Genomic DNA, 19211 nt, shown 5'->3' with positions numbered 1-19211 from the left:
AGGGTTATATACATTCTGTCTTGTACATCCTCATATTATAAAATGAAGTTGAGTCTGTCTGGGATTTAGAGGAGTACATAGAAGCACAGGGTAGTTTTTCAGGTGTGTAGCTTTTCAGCCATAATCCTTATTCTCTGGACTGCCTGCATGAAACTTATTTTGTCACCTGTGCTTAAAGGCTTTTCTGCAAGGGGACAAATGGTACATGGCATGCTGAGTAACCTTCCTCTTTTGTTTTTGCCATTCAGACTTCGAAACCTAAACACATTTGGTATTGGGAAAATATTTTATTAGAAAACATTCCCCTGCTGAGCTTTGGTATGTACTACCCAAAGGAGGAATGTTCATGAAAAAGTTACCTGTAGGGCCTACCTGGTGAAATGAGGAGTTTGAAAATTTAGTTAACTTGCATAAACCATCAAGTTTTAACTTCAAATTAGATAATTCTGGATGGAGCTGGACTTAATTAACCAATATGCTTGCTTTGTATATTTTTAGCTGGTCACTGCCTATCAGACTGTCCAGAGAGAGAAGAAAAAGCTACAGGTAAGAAGAGGTACAATTTTTCCTGTTTTGTCTGAGCATATTTCTGAATTTTAAAATGTTCTTCTCTCGCATCGTAAAATATGTAAGTGATGTACTAGTAATTAAAGAAAAAGAAGCCAAGCAGATGAGTCTCTTTATTTTAAAGGTAACTTTCCTTTTTCTTTTGCCATCTTAAAAATAAGTTACACTAGCACTAAAATATTTTTTCTATTAAGGTTTCAGATTAGGGATTTTTTTGCAGTTCAGTCTTTTATTCTGTAATAGTTTGAAATGTATTCTTTTTTTAAAAAAAAAGGCAAAATATAGCTCATGCTAAATAAATTGAACAGTCTGTACAAAATTTCCTACATAAGGTGGTAGTTGTGTGTATCTTATATGCAGTATGGATTCCAGAATTACTTAATTTTGTAGTTTTCCTTTTACTATCCCATATACCACCACCACCACCTTTTCTTTAAAGTGTTGTTGGCAGAGTGCTTGTGTACTATGGGCTACATTGATCTAAAGTCTCTCATATCCCCCTGATTTCTGCAATGTCCCATTGCAAAATTTGTGCTACTGTTAATAAAATTGCAAAATGTTTCCAGAATGATTTCAATGAAATCCAAAAAATTATATCCATTTAATTACTCTAATTTAGTTTTGCCATAATTTTCTGTGTGAAGGGACACAGTAATCATTTCACACACTTATATTTGCTAAAGCAAAGGAATACCAGGTATATGAGTTCTAAAAGCCCCCTTTGTTGCTTACATATGAAGTTTCAAAAAGCTGTGAATGCTACCCGTATAGCAGGTACAAGAAAAGCAGGGGGGAAATGAAAAGCCATTGTGTTCTATAGGGAAAAATACTCTTACGAAAGTGTAGGGGGCTAAACACATGGAACAGTAATTTGAAAAACAAAAAAACCCAACTTAGACAAAAAGTAAACTTTGAATCTTTCCCCAAGAGATTTCTTTGAGGATGTAAAAAAGGGTAAGAAAAAATACAAACAGTGGAAAAATGAGAGGCCAGTGTTCCCCAGGGGAAATAAAGTAAGTGAGCATTCTGAACAGCTAGGGAATCAAATGAGAAAATTTCATAATACAAGTTTAAAATTTAAATTCAAGTAATAATAATTAAAAAATAGAAACCACAGGTTATAGGGGAATAAAAAGAGGCTGTGTATTTTCAATTGTGACTCTTCAGTTGGGGATGCTTGCTACACTTCTGTGTGATTTGTTTGTTTTTTTGTTTTTTTAGTAGCAGCAGCCAGGATCAGGACATATGGATTTTAATGCTCTGTTTTATAATTTGCAAGTAACCCCTTTTGTACTAATACTTTGACAAGGCAAGGTAATCAGGCAGCTTGATTTGGAAAAGAGATGCAGAACATAAGTCCTCTACACTAAAGTAAAGTATCTGCTTATTCTTTTTTATTAAGGGTATATTGAGCCAGAGCCAGGATAAAGCACTTCGGAGAATTGGAGAACTACGAGAGGTAACTTCAATTGATGGTTGAATATTTTTAAATTCATACAAAGTACACTTTGTAGTAGTGTTTTATCCTTTGATGTGCAGTTTTTTTAGTTTGTAGTAATTAACAAATTCTGTAATACCAGTGCCAAAAACCTGGAATTCCCTTCACCATTTCTGTCCACTTTTTTTTTTTTTTGTATTATGTTCTTTCCTATCTTGCTTATTTCCACGTCAACCACTGCTATCTTGATCTAGGATAAAGCACAGTTCCATAACATTGTGATAGAACCATGTTTGCCTGTTTACACTATTCCTCTTGTCCCCGACCCAATGGGTTATGAGTACCCCTAACTGTGACAGAGAACTGAGGCTAGCATGTGGTTTTTCTTGCAGCTTAGATGAGGCCCAACAGTGGATGAGGATATGAAATTTGTGACTGCTTCAGTGGTTGGAAATGGGGTTGCACATCATTTTAATATACATTTTCCAAAGATGATCTGCTAATAATGTCAGAGAATTTTGTGACAAGATTTGCAGACCCCTATCTGTTTTAGACTTACTGTGCTTAGGTACTACAGACATAAGCACTACAGAAATACCTGAAATCACATTTAAGTAGATGGTAGAAAAGTACTAAGTTATTGTAAAAAAAAAACTGAGTTGAATTTCATAACTTTCTCATACAGTCTTTTTCCCGCTGTGGTGATTGTTGAAAAGTCATTTACTTTAACGTGTACTCATTTATTATCCTGCCTTTGGTATTGAGCAAAACCAAACAATGTGCAGAACCCAGTTCATGAAGAGGCATTATCTTGCTTTAATTTCTACCATATATGACTCTATTATTTAAATCCATGCCAGGGTTTTGAATTATTCCTTATTTACAAAAATATTTTTATCATGTAACATACAATATAATTAAAGTCTGGATGAGTGGACATAAATATGATAAACTGATCAAATTAAAACAGTCCTGTTCATTTGAAATCATGAACCTATACTGTATGTATAAGTAGCATGTTAGGTAAATTCTTTGGCAAGTATGCTTCCTTTTAATTTAACTTACATGATATTTACAAAGTGTATAGGAATCATGTCACAAGTTTAACAAATATCTGCAACCTGTTAGAGAGAGAGAGCAAGTTATACTGACTGTTTTACAAAATCAAGTTAAAGATCCCTAATGAAATGCAATCAGAAATTGAAGCAACTTACCACACAGGTGTTGGGTACCAGAATGAGATGTCAGCTCTGCTTTCACACAGCGACATTAGTCTTCAATTCACACATGTTCCTAACTCTTTGTAACAAGCTCCCCCAGAAATCTAGCCCCCCCACTCATTCGAAACCATACACCTTCTCCTTAACTGCCACTCTGATGTAACTGGGTTCTACACACTGCCTTCATCATATTCTCGCTTGTTGCTACAGCTTTCAACACTGTTGCTAAGATCCTTGGAATGTCATTGTATCAATCATTCTGATTTAGGAGAATTTAGGTGGTTTAAATGCCTATATTTTTTGCCAAACAAATGATTTAGAAGATTATTTAATAAAGATAAAAGGAATTTCTTAGGCATAATCACACTAAAATAAAGTGGTCGTATTTCACATTTATTGGCAAGAAGGGGCTCACAGATTTCCTTGCATGCCAACTTTCTTTTAAACTATTTTTTGGTCTGTAATCACAAAGTGCTGTTCCTCATCCATGTGGGGTCTAATTCAGGTGAGCAGAGTTTGTAGAATTTTAATTGTAACTTACAGTAATTTTCACTCATGCTCACATTCTGTCTTGTATAGAAAATCTGTAATGTTTTTACAAAAGATAAAGGGAGGTGACAAATTAGCTACCCCCTTCCTTTATTAAAAATTTAAGTAAAATTTCCATGGCAGTCATCTATAACTATCTAAAATGAAACATCCTGATTTGGGCATGACCCTTTTCCCATGGAAGTAACAAAACTCCCAGTGCAATGGTTCAGGAGTTGGGTCTCTACTGAGAAATTTAGACAGATCTTTCCTTAAAAGATGCTTTGGTTCTTATTGTGCTTTTTGTAAAGATAATTTACTTTAAATCTGAGTACATCTTTACTGAAAACCATAGTCCTATGCATAACTTAAGACTGATGATAACTCTATAGAAGGGTTACTAATTATGTAAGATTGAATTTATTCAGGCTTTCCCTAATCTGCATCAAATTACATTTGCACCTCTGGAAAAGACTGTCTAAAACCAGATCTTGAAAAAGTCAAAAATGAATAGGAAGCTCTGTGTTGGTCTAAGCCAGTGATGGTCAGTTATTTTTTAGTTGAGGTCCCAATTTCTTGGTCAAGGTATAATCCAAGTCCAGACTCCAGAGATGATGATGATAATAATAAAAAAAGCAATAATGATAATGAGTAAATAAAAAGATTTTGAAGTCTGTTCAAAAACGTCTGGCGGTCTGTATTTGGCTTACAGTCTGCCTATTGATCACCCCTGCTCTGAGCCATCAACTTCTCTAGAGTTTGATTCCTAACTTTCCAAAAAATAATCAAAGGTGTTACTAGTATTCTAGAAATATTTCTTGTAAACAAAATTTGTTCTAAATAAGTGTCCTTTCTTAGAAAGAGTTGCCCCTTTTTGTGTAAAAATAGAGGTCAAATTGAGTCTCCTCTGAGGATAAATCCACAACATAACAGTGCCCTGTAAATGAACACTTCCCTGTCTGCCTTTTCTGTTCTTTACCAATAATACTTTCAGAGCTTTCTGATACAACAGAAGAACATTTTATCATCTGTAACTTGCACCTGTAGCAGTAGACTTCTTTGGCATTTGTTGTCACCCTGAGCTCTCCTGCTTTTTGTCTTTGCCAGCTTAAAGTATTGCAGGTGAGGCTCTCAAATGCAGGAAACCAGGTAATCAATAGATAGTGAGAAATGTAAAGCAAAGCAAGGCTAAAAAAGTGAACTCAGTTGAATGGGAAGAGAAAGGAGCAGTCTGTGTCTTGGAACTCTCGTCTTAAACACAGTCCTCCTGTCTCTGTATGGCTCGTATAGTAAGCTCACAAAGATGCTATTCTTTATAGGCAGTTGCTGTTCTCAAAGCTGACATCAGGGAGGGAGGGTTCAGTTATGACATCTGGAACTCATCTGTGAAGGTAAGGGGTAAGCAGTAAGACTTAGAGCATAAAAGTGAGGTTAACAGTGTCAAATGGGAATAAAGAGGAGACTGAGCAGTCAGTGACCCAGGTCTTGCCCAAGCTGTCTTGCTTTGTCTCCTTCTGTCTCTCTGCATGGCTTGCACAAACCCAGACTTACAGGTGCAGTTCTCTTAAAGGTAAATGCTTTTCTCAAAATAGGCACCTGTGAAATGGTAGTAATTAGATTTGGTTCACCAGCTCTACCGGTAAACTGACTGTGAAAATGTCTATATATCATTGGGGGCATGTTTGTTGATAAAAGTGACTTTTTAAAAACTGAAATCCTAGGAAATGATTTTCAATGGATGCATGAGTAAATGCATACATTTCTTACAGTCAACAGAAAACCTATTAGAACTGTTTAGCAATTGACCACTTAAAGAGATTTACAGATGTACCCTTTCCTGCTTAGAGCACTGTTGTACTGTACTTGCTGCTCTGTAATATAGATCTTATTGTAGCATTTAGGAACATTTACTCCTTTCAGAGGAGTAGAAAAAGAAACCAAGAGAGACATGGTGGCTCAGGGAATGGTAGTGATGTACATAACTCTTTGGTGCAAGATCACTGATTAACATTTAGTCTAGATTAGTAGTCCATTATCTAATGTCAATTCAGGGGAGTGAATAGGTAGTACCAATATATAGATTTTAGTGGCCAAATGTTGTGGACAAAGGCACTGTCATCATTAAAATTAGTTGGTATTCTGTTAGCCTTCTCATTAGGGAGTCATAGGAGTGGAGTCTGACTACTATCTGCATTAGAAGCAGTAGCTCTCCGGTCAGAGTAGAAGCAAATTGTTTGAGCAGTGAGGGAAACTTGATTTACTCTATGGATAAGTTAAGGATTTCAGTCTCACAAGGCCTAGTCTTGTGAGGGCCATGTGTTCTCAACTCCAAAGGAATTGAAAGTGTGTGGCAGCTTTCAGGAGTGGCCCTGAAGTGATCCCATCACATGCATTAACTCACTTAACTTTAAAGAGAGGGAAAAACCCTGCTCTTACATCAGATCTTCTCTCTTTTTTCCTAATTTTGAAGGGTGGTACTGTATGTGCAATCAGATGTACTGAATGTTTTACATACATGCTGTACTGTAATAACTGTGTTAACTTTGGTTCATACTCTGGACACAAACTTGCAGTCAAATTTAAATAATCAGAAACCTTAGTACATCTTTAAACATTGTTTTGAGATTATTTCGTTATAACATTTTAATTTAACTTTTGAACAAACTTTTCATTTTGCATTGAAAACTTTTCTCTGTGTTCCTTAGGAGCTCCAAATGGATCAACAAGCTAAGAAACATCTCCAGGAAGAATATGATGCATCTTTAGAAGAAAAGGATCAACTTATTAGTGTCCTGCAGACTCAGGTAACATCACTGATCTAAGAAAGAGACTCTTGAATCAGTTGAAGGAACAAAAGAGAAATGATCGCCCTTTTTCCAAATACTGTAGTATACAAGGTTTTATAAAGAAATGGCGTGGTTTCATTTCTTTAATGGTAGCGTTTAGCTCCACATGTCTGTGTCTTTTATAACAATTAATGTTTGTGGTCTGTAAAGCTTCTTGTATACATGTGGTGTTGAAGAAATAATACTTAAGGATGTATACTACAGGTGATAAAGAGCAGCTTTGCAAAATCATTCACACAAGAAATGCATTTGTTTTCTAATGGCAAGTAAAATATCAGATCCATCATTATGGGCCTGATGTGAGCAGATGTTAGGGCTGGTAAGTTTTCACAACTTATGCAAAGATGATATTGGAAAAATGTCCCATTTTGCTTCACCACCTATAAGAATGATAGTGTTTTTATGAGTGGAGAAAAAACAATGCTTATTGTGAAATCTTATCAAAGAGAATTTGCCTTTCTGTGGTACTGAGATACCAATTTGATTAAAGCTTCTTTCCATTTTGAAAGAAAAACATGTAAGAATGTACATGTATCGTAATATTGCTTCATTTTTAACAAAATGGATATTTTGTTTAGGTATCTTTGCTGAAACAGCGATTACAGAATGGCCAAATAAGCACTGAATTACCCGAAACAAATACTGAAACTGAACCACAAGTTCAAAGTCCAGCAAAAGAAATCAGTGCAGAAAATGTTTTGGAGCCAGGAGGTACTGGTAGGTGTTTTTCAGAGAAATTTTGGAGACAGTGGGGCCAAAAGGATGGCGCAATTATGACAGCGTATCAGCAGTTGCAACCTAGGCTAATGTAATAAAAATGCTTTCCAAAGGGAGACAGTCTGCCTCAAAATATGGCAGCTAAGAAGCTTGAGGGAGTACAGAGGAGTAAAGACTCAAGTTCAGACGCGTTACTTGTCAGTCATAGAAACTTTGAGAACCTGTACCACTGAAGTCATGTGTAGCCGGATTAATCCAAACTGCCTCATACCATAGTAGAAACTACCTCATACCATAGTAGTTCATCCATTTGGTTTCCTGTGATTTTTATGGTATTGTTCTTTTGTAAGTTTGGCCCCAGGCTTTTCTTTCTTGGCCTTTTGACTTCAGAAGGGACCGCGTCCCCTGGGTTGCATTTGACCTGCTTTTGAGGAGTATGTCAATGGTTGTACAGGTTTCTTAAGTTTCTGATCCATCTTGGCTTCTTAAAACATTATTGGCAGGCCATTGTTAGCAAGTGGAGAGTGCTGCCCATCCTTATTGTGTTGAGGTCTTCTTTCTGGAATCCATCAAGGAATCCTTTCTGGGATTCTGGAATGGTTGCCAGTTACTACCCTGTCTCATTTCTCTGCTTCCCGAGGAAGGTGAAAAATGATACTTGATTTACCTTGCTGCCTAGGTTCATGGATGATCTCCTGATTTGGTTTTTCTGAACGTCTCATCTGCTTTTGAAATGATTGCCCCTGGCTTGTAACTTTTGTGACCAAAAGACTTCACTGCTGTTTTGGTTTTTATTTTCTTTAAAAATTCCTTTGAGCAATACTGCCAGCTAGTTACCTTTTTGAGCTACATCGTACTCCACCTTGGGAAAACAGGAGTCTGGTTGGTTGGAGCTAGAGAGAAGTCCACCACATGAAGTGGTTTGCTTCTCATTTATATCTCTGCGTGTTGAGGATATTCTACTTGAGGCAACAGGCCAGATTAAGAATTTTGGTGTCATTCAATCACATCATTTGCATGGAAAATCTTGTTGGATGTGGCGCAAATATTTTTTGAATTGTGCAACTTGTGTAAGGTTTGCACCCTTAAAAATCAAAATGTGACAGGTTCTCTTGTGACCAGTAAAATGAGCCTTTTGGTCTCAAGAGCATTAATGTTCCTTTATCCTCCATTTTTGGTGAATCATACCTCTCTAATTAATTAATTGTTTCAAAACATCTTGTTAAAAGGTAATTATTTCATATGATTTTAAAAAATATTTTTATTATGTTAAGGTCTCAGGAGCCTTTGTGGAGGGCTGCTTTAAAAATTAATATGTGGTTTCAATATGAATGCGGTGCATTGATGGCTCACTCTGTGTAATGAAGGTGCATTCAGCTTGACTCTGTGCGCTTATTACAATCAATAAAAGAATCTTCACATTTATTTGATCCAGAATTAGTCCTCATTGTCAAGTGGAAAACTGAAAGAGAGCTTTGAGGAAAAGACTATTTGCCATTTTGTGTATATATGCACATTTATGGTTGGCTCTTGAAAGCATTCAGGTTTTGTAGATGGCTACAAGTAACTCTAAATTCAGTTGTAACGTTGCTGTTTGGGGTTTGTTTGTTTTTTTTAAAATGTTCTCTCCTCTGACACTCCCAGAGGAGTAAACCGTTTAATTTCTATTTATAGTTAAAAATCACTGTTGCCGCTTTTAGGTGCTTTCCCTGTTGTCTGTTTGTATCCAGAACTTCTATCTAGGTAGTCAGTCATGTTAGTATTATTACAAGGAGTCTTGATAAAAGATCTGTATTTTGGAAAAGTAGTGCTTGTAGTAATGGGGTTATGTTGTCTGTAGAGGGTGATGGAGATTCTGCAAAAACACTAGAAACTCTGATTAAGAGAGTGAAACGTCAAGAGAACTTGCTTCAGCGATGTAAAGAGATGATCCGATCGCACAAGGAACGCTCTGCACAGCTAACCAATGAGAAAGAAGCACTGCAGGAACAACTAGAAGAGAGACTTCAGGAATTAGAGAAAACGAAGGTATGGTAAAATCCCTAACCCTTGATAGGTATCAGCTAATGTAGTGCAAGAGTTCTGATATCATTTAATTAATTTACACAGCTGTTCTGATATGGCATGGGTCATGAAACTGATTAATACCAAATACTGTGTGGCTGCTGTGCCAAGCTGCCATGGGAAACAAAGATGTAACTGCACAATATTGCTTGCAACACTACTAATGTAGTATATGCCAATGATATTTCTATAACATTTTTCATCTGTTATCAAGCACTTTACAAAATAAATAAGTCTTACAGGACTCCTTTAAGGAAAATCAATCTGCAGCCAGTATTTGAAGGATCCCAAGCTTGCAGCCCAGGCTCCTGTTGTTCCCTTCTGGTGGCTGCTTCTGGCATCGACCCCTGCACTTCTGCCCCCTCCCTGTAGAAGGCTCATCTCCCATCTAGGTGTGTGTTGCTCAGCCAACCATGCATTCACTCACCATCTGCCTCCATCTTTAGATGTTCATGGGGAGGCAGGAAGCCATAATGGGCCTGGGTGATCATTGTCTTAGCAGGAGGAAAATTAGGGCAAGAAGTTTCCTTATAGCTATATCATAGGCCTCTGTGAGGGTGAGTAGTAGGGGACAGCAGAAGTCAGGAGGTCATTGCAGATGCTGGGGCAGAGGAGGAGGGATCCCAGAAAAGGTCAGAGGATTCGTAGTTGGCTGTAGAGGAAGAAGTGCAGACTCTCTGAACCAGCAGTTAAGCAAGGAGTATTTTCACTTATAGTCAGATGTGAAAAGTAAATATCTAATACTTAGACCAATATTCCCTATAATTGGGTTGGTGACAGGCATATGGATTCAGAGGTTAGGTTGTTTGGAGAAACTTCACTTCAAATTTCCTGACTTTCAAACATTTGGTATCTTAAAACTGCGAAGTTCTAATAGTGTTTTCAGTTGATGTTTTCACTATTAACTCTACCTTAACTAAATTTTTTAAAAGTTTCATTTTAGTGTTTTGTCACAACTATATTATATCACCCAGACTCAGAAATTTTCCTTGTAAGTCAGAAGTTTAATCACTGTAATATTTTAATATTTAAACAATTGTGTCACTGGAAAAGCTAGACATCTATGGTAGTTGGAATAGAATACTGCACAAAAATGAAAAAATAAAAAGCTACTGATACATGTCTGAAAGAACATATCAAGATATAAAACAAGTTTTTTTTGCAGTTCACTAACAGCAAAAACACAGTGAAGTATTAAGAAATATTTTGAGGCTTAGTATAATGAAGGGAACGTCTTACCTAAAGATAGCTTGTATGAAGGAAGAAGTGGATAGATATAAAGTTCCTGCTTTCAGATTTTTTTTTAACATATCAAAATAGACATGGGATTTCTTAGTAAGTGCAGAATGTATTTATAATAGTTTGCCTATTTTGTTTTAGGGCGATGAGCATTTGAATCTTGTTTCCATTTCTTGGGTGAGATTCTTATCCTCACCCTGGCTTATACCAAGTAAAAGGGCTGGATCAACATAAACTGGCTTTTGGGCATAGGAAAGGATTCTTCCAGCACAAGAACTGTGGAAGGCAGCTGTAATGTTGCCTTCTTCAGACCCATTTTCGAGCCTTGGGATGGGGGTGGGGGTGGTATGTCTGGGATGGGTTTGCATCATGTGGCTCTGCAGATATTCTGGGTAACACTGCCAGCCACAGGATAGCCTCGGGAGGCTGCCAAAATTTAGACCACCCCTCAGAGATGTTTAAACTACAACAGGGACTGGCAAGTACCTTGCCCTGGCTTGTGAGTTGTGTGATAGGCTGCTTAGAAACAGCACAAAATCTAGTTTCTTCTCTGTCTCACAATTAGGGACTTTTGCTTGCATTATCCGGACTTGAAAAAGAGGAAACTTTTTCTTAATGGTGGGAATGCTGAACTCTTTTTCATCTCTTGTGGTTTTTCAGGAGCTTCACATGGCTGAGAAAACTAAACTGATTACTCAATTGCGCGATGCAAAGAATTTGATTGAGCAGCTAGAACAAGATAAGGTAAATAAGGCAGCGTTTTTTCTTTAAACTTTCAGCTTTGGGATAAAATTTATACAAGCTCAAACTGTCTGACCTCTAGTTCTATTACAACTGCTCTTAGTAGTGGTTTGGTTTTATTTTACATTTCAGATTAATAATGTTTTGTTAGCTTGTTAAAAGTTAAACTGGTGTTAGCAGGCAGTATTTTGTAAATGCTTTGGTATGGTTGACTAGTAGTTCAGATTTGATGTTGGAAGAATGTTTAGAGCTGATTGGGACATGTTTTTAAAAGACACAGCACAGTGATTAGTAGTCTAGGTGAATTTCTAACTGATAGTTATAATGCTAGGTTATGCAAAAAATAGTATCTAAAATGTGATTTGGAAATGTACATATATGGTAAAAAGTGATCAGTGAAGTAATAATACCCATCATGTGTTTGAGATAGGAAGAGTTTTAATGGCTTCTATTTTATATGGGTTCTTATATGTACTGCACTCATCACCCCAGTATATGAGTGCCTTCCAGTAGTGTATTAAGCATTGTGACTTAATGACTGTCACATTTTTGTTTTCTCATCTTTTCCCTAGAGAAAGATGTATGCAGTGGAGTGCTTTGGGTTTTTATTTTTATATATATAAATACACACATGCACATACACACACACACGCTCTGCTATATGTTGATTAGAGAATACAAGGTCTAAGAACAGAAGGTGGTGAGGTTTGTGATGATCCTTATGGATTGGCACATGCTATGTATTTATGTATTAGTCTCACCTGAAGCATTTCTTACCTAGGGCATGGTAATAGCAGAGACAAAACGACAAATGCATGAAACTATGGAAATGAAGGAAGAGGAAATTGCTCAGCTGCGTGCTCATATCAAGCAGATAACTACCCAAGGCGAGGAGTTACGAGAACAGAAAGAAAAATCTGAAAAAGCTGGTAAGAAATTCTGGAGGTTATTGGCTTTTATGTTTGAATGGGAAAAAGCTTCAGCATGGTCTGTCTGCACTCTCTCATCAGTCATCTCATCTTTGTATTAAAACAATTCCCTGTCCTGCTAAAGTTCTTCTACCCCTTCCTACTAATATCACTGCTATGTAGGGGAAGCAAGTTCAGTTTGGTCTCTGCCTCCCAATATAACTAGAGGTTGAGAACATTTTATATTGTTTTCTTTGACATCCACATTCACTAATCCAATGATGAAATATTGTTGAACGACAACCATACCTATCCCTTTTTGCACGAGGAAAGATTGCTGTGATTTGGTGGGTTTGTATAGTTTTCAGCAGAGAAAATTGGAGGGGAAAAATATTAGTGCATTTTTGTCAGAAGTGTAGTACATATTTTCCGTAACCTCAACCGTAGGAGAGAATGTACATATGAGAGTGGAGTGGGGAAGAAGATGAAACAAGTGAGGCTTTTACATTTTAGGGGAGAACCTATGACCATGCCTCAAAGTATTAGTATCAGAAACATCCCCTAATTTATTTCTAGCTGAACATAAACACAAAGCATAATTTATTTGTTCCAGGCTTTAAACTGTTTTGTTATATAAATACACATATCAGTTTTCTTTACAAGAAAATGGGTAACATATTAAATGTGCATGCTAATTTAGCACTAATTTAACAGCCAAACTATATTCCTTGGAAATGTATTCCTTGGAAAATAAAATGAGACCTTGTACCGCACAGCTTATAGAAGGTTTAGTTTTATTTGCATTCAGTTTGCTTTCATAATCATTTTGAGAAACTTCATCTGAAAGTTGCATTTAATGCAGCTAATAAAAATGAGTAGTTTAATCTGCATAAACTGCACATTACAAATGTATTCTGTTGCTACGATCTAATGAGAAGTTCAGATTCAGAAATTTTATTGCAGTTCACTTTATATTTCGGTAAAATTAGAACAGAACTTTATAAAGAAGGATTTACAACATGAGTAAATCATGTACGTTCTGAGTGATGCAAAGAAACTGACTGAGCATCTAAAGCCAAAAAAGGTAAACAGAAAATAAATATAATTCCATAGATGGTCTATTAGCAAACCTTTGGAAAACTTGTGAAAACACCAAACATCTGGCTTAGAAAACCCACTTTTCCAGTTGTTAGATTTTTTTTTATTTATTTTTAGCTTTATAAGAACCAGATTTCAAAACTAAGCAAATATTAGCATCAGGGTTTTATAAAATTGGGGTTTGATAATGTTTTTCAGAGATTGTAAAGTGTAATTTGTAGTATTTGCTTTTAATAATGTTTCTTTCAAAATAAGTGCATACAGGTTAGTTGGTAGTATTTTAACTTCTCTTAGCAGGAAAAATGTGCTTTAATTAGTACACCTGTAGGAATGAAGTATTTTACCGTAGCTATCTGAAATAGAACATTGAAAAAATTGAAACCAGTTGTATGTCTTGTAGTATGGAGACTAGTCCGTAAATAGCTTCTTCTTTTGGTTTACTTAGAGCTTCAAAATAGGATAGGGATGATTCCCTTGGTACTTCGCAAAATTAACTGTTGTGGTGATGCACACAATTTGACCTACAGGGGGTGTTATGCTGAGCACCGCATTTTGGGAAAGTGAGATTTCCACCCCAAATCTATTTTTAACCAAAACAGCAGCAACAACCAAAAAACCCCCCCCGACCAACAGCACACCCACAAACCACTTTGATGTATCAGTCCTGTTAGCATGTAAGCACTTGCATTCGCTGTATTGATCTTTCTATGGGTTTGAGGGCACAGTGTTCTACACTGTTGAACACGCTATGAAAATAAGAATGGTTTTGGCTTCTGGATCATTTGCTGTGTCATATTGGATCCTAGTTTTCAAGTGATAGAAAGCTAGTAATCAAATTAGAGTACAGAAAATTTCTGTTAATAGTAGCTCTGAGAGATGTTTCTGTGCTTTTCCCCTTTATTCGGTTTTCCTTGCTTTGTGCGTTCTAGAAAATCATTCAGGATGAAGACTAAAATCAGTCATGTCGAGGTTCAGTTTAAGATGAAAGTGTCACACACTATTTAAAATACAGTTTGATTCAGCAGCATTAAATTACTATAATTGTAAGTTGTAAAACTACTTCATTACTAATTGTAATAGAGCAATTGATGTGGCTTTTAGGCCACAGCCTTCTTCTGTAATGACTGTAATATTACTATTACATGCATTTATGACAGGCCTGTACATTTTGTTTAGCACACTAAGTCCTTGAAGTTCCATACTCTTTTCACCATGTTGCCAATTTTGGTGAATGTCTGTATTCCTAGACTTGTTTATCTTCACAAAGTATTGTTACTTAACCAGAAGGGAACGTGAAAGTGAATATTTGTGGAAAGAAAATTTGTTTTATGTTAAGTAAGATATGGCTAAGATAGGTGCAAACTTACTTTCATTACACTTGTATAGCTACTGTATCATTCATAGTGACGATTTATCTGTTTAAATACAGCATGTTATAATATGTCAGGCTGTATTTTTAACTTACCTGGAATCATAAATCTGTTCACTTTCTTTCCTTTGTAGCTTTTCCTTTATAGTTAAACCATCATTTTAATTAGGTGACCTTGATGAAATGGACCATTATTTCATTTGATACAAATAACTTAAACTGGTGAATATTCACTATTATGTATGATTATGTTGCAACATGATATATAAGCTTATTTTGTAAATAAATATTACATAAAATCACAAGTATGTAAATCTCCCTATTTGATAATTACAGTTCAACTTCTTGTAGTCAGGGTGCATTATATACTGAAATCTCACAGAGCATCTTATTTTTGTGCATCCACACATGCCAATAAGTGAATTGTGGTGCCTTTCCCAAGCCTTGTATGAACAGGACTGGGGTAAGGGCTCTCTTTTTCTTACATCACACAATGGGTGCTTGAATCAGGCTCTACAAAGTAAATTCTGTGCTTCTCAGGCAATGTCAAACTTCAGTCCTTTTACCTAAACAAATTGTAACTAACTTTCTAAATCCCTGCAATATTTGGCTGTCAAGTTACAATTTATCAAAAGTAGCCAGGGTGTTTGTAAACTTGCACTTGAAAACCTCAGTCTCTTACATATTATTAAATAGTTGGCATAAGTCCTCACTATTCAACATTTTGAACACTCTAGATATCCATTTAATGTTAAAGACAATAATCTATTTTAGTACCAAGTAGAATCATGCAATTATTTCTGCCTTTATTAGGCAAATTATATAGTGTTTTGTTTTTCCATCTCTTTGTAGGTCATACTGGTATTCATTTTGACAATTTAAATAATTCTCCTTTAATTTACCCTTCATGGTATACAGAGAACAAGAGCATGCTTAATAAGAATTCTAGTATATGCATTTCTTAATATTAGGTTAAATGCACAAAACAACCACTATAAGTATATTGAGTGTAACTGTCATATTGCTTATTTGAGTTGCTCTTCTCTGCAGTTGTGAGTTGGTTGAAACAGATGAAATTTATATTTCCTCAGTCTCTTTCATATCCATGCTCAGTGCAGTATTCTCTAGTTTTCGCCACTTGGCGGTATTTTAGTTGAAGATTACCGCATCAGTACTCTTGAAGTATTGGTTATCAGGAACCCTTGATAATACAGACTGACATTAAATGAAATTTTAAAAAATTAGATATTTTCACCATGTGTACTTACTGTTGTAGAGCAGTGTTTAAAAAATTGTCAAGAACTTGCCAGTGCAAGGGCTGGTGGTGGTGGTAAAAATAATAAAAGTTACCCTACTTTTCCTCTAACACAGACTTTTTTTTAAAAAAAATGAAAGCTTAGATTCTGCAGCATTGATGGCTTTAGTCACAATGGACACAAAAGATGCCTATTTGACGAGGGTGAGCTGGTGAATGGGATTTTGCAAGGCTAGACTGTAGTATTGTTTGCTATATTTCTTAAATTTTTGTTTTGCTGAGATACGTTACAGAGGATTAACTTTAATGTTGTTCCAAACGTTTGTATTTTAACATGTCTGTTTTAGTAGTCCCTGTGCTAGTGGAGAGAAGGACAAAGATAACTTTGCTTTCTGGGTTCAGCCTAGAGATGTTTTAATGAACAAACAAGGCTTATTATTACAGTTTTATAGCCTCAGTAGGGAAAAAACAAGTCCTGATAGGTGCAAAATTAGTCAGTTTTGTTTAACTGGAAGGAGGCTAGTTTAACCTCCTGCTGGTTTGAAATGATCACTTGAGTGTCATATTACACTAGAATTAACTACCTTGAATAAAAATATTAGGTTCTTGCTTATATACCAGAAGTGCCTGAGATGCATAGAATTTCACTTTTAGAGAACAGAATGTCTTCCTGTGAAGTGTTGCTTCCTTGTGCTGTCATGTACCCTTCACCTTTTATCCACCAGCTTATCTAACTTTCCCCTCAGCATTGTGCTTCTGCTTATGGTGACGGAGCTGGCCTGCTGCATGTTGCTAAACTGCTACATTTTAGTAGTCAGTCCTAGTGTGAACTTGAAATCTTTTATCTGATGGATCTGCAGGCTATGGCAAATGCACTCCCCCCAGTAATTAACAAATGGCTTACATGACATTGCAGCGTATATTACTCAGCCCAAGTGTTGAAAGTGTGAGATGCTCTTATGAATAAAAAGTTAAATAAATTTGAAATTTTTAATGGCAGTTTTTATTTCTGAATCTACTTCTGGTAAAAACTGTTACTTTTTAAAAAAAAGTAATTTGTGACACTGGCATTGTGGATACTCTTTGTAAAGGACTTACGGACAAACTATAGCCGGCTATACATAGGTTTGCAGGAGAAAGTAAGGGAGATCACTCTAGCCCCTGCAAGTGCACCAGTGCAGGCTGTATCCATAGTAGGGTTCGCCAGGTGCCCGATTTTTGACCAGAAAGTCTAGTCGAAAAGAGGACCTGGCAGTCTGGGTCAGATGTACAGATCAGACACCAAAAGTAGGTTACCATGGGGCAGAGGTAAGCGCTGGGTCATTAGCCTGCACCAGCCCCTGCTCAGCCAGGGCTGTCTCCTACCTGCAGGCAGACTCCTTGTCAGGCTGCAGCAGCTCCTGTCCCAGCCCTGGAGCAGAGGGAGCCTAGCGGGTGAGGAGGGAGGTAGAGATGATCCAAGAAGCGACAACGAGGGATGGGGGGAAGGAGCACTCGATGGGGGCAAAGAGCATGCAATGGGGTTTTGGGGGAAGAGGTGGAAAAGGGGACAGGGTCTGGGGAAGAGGCGAAGAAGGGCCATGGCCTCAAGGGAAGAGATGAAGCAAGGGAAGGGCTTTGGGGGAAGAGACTGGGTAGAGGACAGGGCCTCGGGGGTCCAGTTACCAGCAGCTAGAAAGGTCACAACCCTAGTCCATATTTGATTTATATGCACTGGCGAAAGTGGAATAGGGGATATGGACTATTGCTGACCCCAGAAGGTGCATGCCTGGTTGGGCTGCAGGGTTGTGCACTAGCAGAGCTGTTTGTCTTAGAGCTCTGTGCACTTCTTTTTAGCAGCGCTGACTGAGCAGAGTGTACATTTCCACCCTGTTTTATATTGGTTTACTATATATAAAAACGCGCAGAAAAGAATCTCCAGTGGTTTTAATGTTTATAATGTATTTAAACACTTCAGTTCTTCTGATCATTAAAGCAGGAGGGAGGTTTTAAAAAAAATCTGAGTCAGTGTTTTGCTACTGTCAGAAAAAATATCACTTTCTAGTTCCCATTATGAGGACTCACAAAAAAGCTTTCTCAAGAAATTAACTCCAAAAAGTCATAATTTGGGTGAACATAATTATTTTAAGAAAATAAGTCTCTTGGAAATGCAGGAGTAGGCTCAGAAATGAAGATTATAGTTAAAAGCTTTATTTTTAAATGTAATTCAAACACCATAAATGCAAAGTGTCTTTCACCTTTCAAACTCATGGGCAAGTAAAATATCTGGATGTTTTTTAATACATAATAAAAATATGTAACGATAAGTGGATATACATTCCAGTCCTGGCTTTCTACTTATTCTACCAATAATTCTAGTGGAAGATTTCTTTAAAATAAACTGGTGATAAGTTACCTTTTCTTCATGGCGCATTCTTCAGTCCTTTTCAGTTAGTCAGGATATGAAGCTAGAGGAAGAGCTGTGGTTTAATATGTTTATAGTTGGCGCACTTCATTCTGATTCTGGGTGAGCAAAATATATAGTAACCTAAATGCAGTAGTGGTCTAGGAATTCGCAACTACTGTTCTGTTCTCTTCCCCTTCCTGATTAATGAGCCCATGTTAGCATACGGTGGATTGTTAGGGTCAGATTCTTCTGTCTGGTGTGTAACTTATAGTCAGTAGGAGCCCTGCGCACATGTCAAGGAAAATAATTATTTCTGGAATATGAAATATCTTTGTTTTCTTTCTTGCAGCATTTGAAGAGCTTGAGAAGGCTCTGAGTACAGCCCAAAAGGTAGAGGAAGCACGGAAAAAGCTGCAAGCAGAGATGGATGAAAAAATTAAAGCAATAGAAAAAACAAGTGAGGAAGAACGTGTAAACCTTCAACAAGAGTTAACCAGGGTGAAGCAGGAGGTGGTTGAGATTATGAAGGTAAAAGTTAAGGCTGAGTATGTATCATTTGTTTTTAAATTAATGCTTTAAATTAAAATGTGTTAACGTATCCGGGCTTGTTTTCAAACTCCTCGCTGTTTAATAGAAAAAAAATAAATTCTAAGGAAAAATGTGTTCAGTAATAAAATACTGCAGTAGTTTAAACCTTCCCAAATTAATCTGTCCCTTTCTCTGGCAGCCTGTGAAACCTCAACATTAGGATGTGAAAGGAAATGCACACAAACGGCTCAGAACTGACCTCTTGGTTGCACGCTGTTTAATCAGTGTCTCTGGCAGCGCACCTGAA

General features: G+C 36.8%; 1 protein-coding gene across 7 annotated transcripts in view; it reads left to right on the top strand.

The window, feature by feature from the left end:
• Window positions 1-19211, top strand: part of GOLGA4 (golgin A4) — a 111429-nt gene that overhangs the window by 32516 nt on the left and 59702 nt on the right. For all 7 annotated transcript variants that reach the window (XR_012157450.2, XR_012157451.1, XM_073332980.1 and 4 more), the window contains 8 exons: window positions 499-546; window positions 1970-2026; window positions 6459-6557; window positions 7178-7316; window positions 9157-9344; window positions 11280-11363; window positions 12142-12289; window positions 18726-18904. Coding sequence is in view for 5 of the 7 variants with exons in the window: in XM_073332980.1 (XP_073189081.1) it covers window positions 499-546; window positions 1970-2026; window positions 6459-6557; window positions 7178-7316; window positions 9157-9344; window positions 11280-11363; window positions 12142-12289; window positions 18726-18904 (942 nt within the window). In the remaining 2 variants the exon portion in view is untranslated. The remainder of the gene's footprint in view (window positions 1-498; window positions 547-1969; window positions 2027-6458; window positions 6558-7177; window positions 7317-9156; window positions 9345-11279; window positions 11364-12141; window positions 12290-18725; window positions 18905-19211) is intronic.

Source organism: Lepidochelys kempii, chromosome 2 (genome assembly GCF_965140285.1).
Source record: "Lepidochelys kempii isolate rLepKem1 chromosome 2, rLepKem1.hap1, whole genome shotgun sequence".
In the NCBI taxonomy this organism is placed as follows: domain Eukaryota; kingdom Metazoa; phylum Chordata; order Testudines; family Cheloniidae; genus Lepidochelys; species Lepidochelys kempii.
The sequence above is the reverse complement of the archived record's forward strand: the minus strand, read 5'-3'. Positions and strand labels throughout refer to the sequence as shown.